At 37.8% G+C, this 3,466-nt stretch overlaps 1 protein-coding gene across 1 annotated transcript in view; it reads left to right on the top strand.

Moving 5' to 3' along the window:
- LOC103777279 (chromosome unknown open reading frame, human C11orf30) overlaps nt 1–3,466 on the top strand; it is a 38,457-nt gene that overhangs the window by 4,763 nt on the left and 30,228 nt on the right. The window contains exons 4-5 of the mRNA XM_008944827.1: nt 1,739–1,914; nt 3,112–3,264. Of these exons, the coding sequence (XP_008943075.1) occupies nt 1,739–1,914; nt 3,112–3,264 (329 nt within the window). The remainder of the gene's footprint in view (nt 1–1,738; nt 1,915–3,111; nt 3,265–3,466) is intronic.

Here is a 3,466-nt window from a genome sequence, read left to right as displayed (position 1 = left end):
AGTGAAAGAGGTGGCAGAGATTAGTGGAAAACAGTGTATCAGCACAGAGGGGGGAAAAAATAGACTGGAAAAACTGCAGCAAGCTAACTGATGACATCAGTGTCCACTGTCCTCTGGTTGATGCAGCTGCTGTGCTGGCATCAACTGGGGTGGTTCCTCCTTGTGCTTGCCTTCACAAGGTCCATGCGAGTGTTGAGAGGTGGAGAGGAGCAAGAGGGCAAGTGCTTATGCACCTTTCATAGTTACTTAACAGCGTTACTATTAAGAACTGTCTTTAAACAGAGCTGGTTTGTAAATGTGTGTGGGGTTTTTTTTTCCTGAGTTACGGCCATTGATTTTTAAGGTTGACTATTGTAGCTTAGGTGTTGCAGGGATAAAAAAAAATGACTTTATGAAAAAAAAAAAATCATAAAAGGAGAAAAAACATTTCAGTGTTTTAATATTCAGGGTTGAAGAGTTAGAAATACACTGTTTACCAATCAACTTCCACTAAATTCCTTCCACTCATTTAAAGAAAGGGGAAGGAAAAAACCCCGAAAAATAAGCATTTAATTGTCAAATCAGGATTTGTTTCTTGAATCGAGTTTCTTTTAAGTAGGATTGGGTTTAGCATTTTACAAAACAATCATAAAATTGTCCTGAGGTGCAGAATTTCAGATGGATGAGGTACAATCCAGACAAGATGCAATTGCAAAGATGCAAAATTGCATCTTTTTCTTTTTCTTGTAATATTTTCTAAGTGATGGTTAATAATATAGTATTTGACTTAGATAACTAACTCATTAGGAAAGCCAGCTTTGCTATATAGAAGATTTGTAGTGTGATTTAAAAAAATGTGTTTTTTACCTCAGCTGATGTAGCTCTGCCTGTACTATGTGAATATGTATGAGGAACACTGGAGCATATCGAGATTTAACCACAGGGAGGATCCTCTGCATTTTACAAGCTAATTTATGGTAGCAACTTGCTTGCAGTACTTCACGTGAGAAGTTGTTTTTTCAAGATATCTGAAGACGTTAAATGGGCTGATTTGCTTAAGAACAGAACAGCATCGAAAAATAATTGGCCGTTTTGGCTTTGCTGATTTGTCAAATGAGTCATGTAAAACAGTCAAACAGAAAAACTTCTTCTAGATAACAGCATGTTTCGGAAACATCCTGGTTTGTGTGTAAGTACTGAGGATAAGATAAAATTAGAGCAGCAGGCTGGTTTCTGTTGAGGAAGATGTTTAAGGTGTATTTAATCTCATATTTTCTTACTTTGGGACTACTTTAATAAGTCTGAAAAACACTTCTGTTCAGGTAAAGAAAGATTTGCATTAGAAGGCAAGTGTTTTTTCCTGTAGTGTAATGAATTTCAGTAGTCTTTTGTGAAATCTATTTGGTGTCTGGGTGTTTTTGTCATCCAGAAGTAGAGAGTGTGCCAACTCTACCTGAATAGTAGCTAATCTCATACGAGGGGTTTGAGCATGCCATTCACACACCTCTGGCCCTTTAAGGGCTCTGTAAAACAGACCACTGAAAGCAGCAGCAACTCTGACATTTTGTATGGGAGGATTTCTACAGCAGGTGGGAAGAATGTAAGGGCTTTCATGAAATGAAATTTTAAGATTATTGCTCTAATATTTCTTTAGAAACTGCTTTTTAGACTTTCATTGGTGAAAAAAGGCACTTAAAGCAGAGTGCTGAGTATTTTAGAAACTCAGCAGAATACTCACAGAACGTGCATCTCTGTTTAGCATGTCTGGACCAAACAGCTCTTCAGAATGGTCTATAGAAGGTCGTCGACTGGTGCCACTGATGCCACGGCTTGTTCCACAGACAGCTTTCACTGTTACTGCTAATGCTGTTGCCAACGCAGCTGTTCAGCACAACGCATCCCTCCCAGCTCCTGCAGAAACTGGAAACAAAGAAGGTGAGAGGAAGCCCGGATTGTTCTGCGCTCTATGGGAGTATAAAGATAATGTCACAGTATAAACTGTTATCTTAGGTTCAAAGTGTTAGTTATTGATAAAAAAAAAACACCCACTGAATCTTTCTTACTGAAAAATACGCACAGAAGTATGAAAACATATTTTTTTTAAAAGAATGCCTTTGTAGCATCTGCAGCATAAATCTGATAGCTTTGTATTAGTGAGAACACTAGCAACTGAAACTTAAAAAAAAAAAAGCCAAACCAAAACCAAATTGCCAAGAAATGAGGGGAAAATTCACTGGTATAGTTGTTAAACTCTGTAAACTATAAAAACTTGGACTGATGCCTTAAGATTTTGTAAAGCTCTGTGTGCTGAAAGATATTTCAGAACACTTTAAGAATATAAGTCGTTTTTGGTGAAAGTCAAGAAAATTCTGTTGGTTGTCTTTGGATTTATTTTGGTTTTAGTTTAAACATACAAAGTTAACAAGATGAAAAATTGCTTTGTCTTCCCTGTGCCTTTTAAATAATGCCAGTGCACATTCCATCTAGCCCTGCTGAATAGGTCCGAAGTATGCTTCATGCAACTGGAGAATGTGCAACACTTCTTGAAACATTCTGGTTTATTCTGGTTTTGTAAGAAATCATAGAATCATAGGGGTTGGATGGGACCTTGAAAGATCATCTAATCCAACCCCCCTGCCAGAGCAGGATCAAATCCTGGATCAATGTATGATTACTTACAAGCAACAGTTTAAAAAAGCTGATTAGCAAATTCAGTTGTTCATTACTAAAGGAATATTTTCGTTTCTTCAATTGATGCACTTCTTAGAAGATGCACTAGCTGTTTTCTGTTGGTTACCAGTCTAGATATGGTCATTCACAGAAAAACAAAAAGATCAAAATATTCAATTAATGCTAAAATGAAAAATAAGACATTGCAAAGTAAAATATCACATTAATACAAATAAAATCTAGAATCAGCAGCACACATTCCTGGGGATGGGTGGAGTGGAGCTTAGATCTTTGTGTTGTCCTTGAAGGCTGTTAAGCAGTCAACAGTAACAGGATTGCAGAGGCAAAGATGTGAATGATGACCCAATAAGTCCTTGGCTTCCATTTCAGTTGTTAAAATAGTGATAGAATAGTGGGATTCTGCACTTCAGTTACACGGAAGGTGTCTTTTCTCCTCTTCAGTGGTGGTTTGCTATTCCTACATAAGTAACACTTCAACCCCAACATCCACCCCTGTTCTAAGTGGCAGTGTAGCAACAGTGAAGTCCCCCAGACCTGCCAGTCCAGCCTCCAATGTAGTCGTCTTGCTAAGTGGAAGTACTGTTTATGTCAAAAGTAAGTGATACTAGCAACCGATTAACAAAAGGGCAAGAAAGGGAGAGTCTTGTGGCTGAAGCACGGACTGAGTTAAACTCTCTGGCCTTGGGCAAGTCATTTAATGCTTTGATGCCTTCACTTAGTCTAAAGAATGAATTTGTTGCTTCCCTTTTTCAGAGAAATTGCATTGAGGATAAATCTACTTGCTGTAAAATACTGC

This window comes from Merops nubicus, unplaced genomic scaffold (assembly GCF_000691845.1).
Source record: "Merops nubicus isolate BGI_N331 unplaced genomic scaffold, ASM69184v1 scaffold16727, whole genome shotgun sequence".
Lineage (NCBI taxonomy): Eukaryota > Metazoa > Chordata > Aves > Coraciiformes > Meropidae > Merops > Merops nubicus.
The sequence above is the reverse complement of the archived record's forward strand: the minus strand, read 5'-3'. Positions and strand labels throughout refer to the sequence as shown.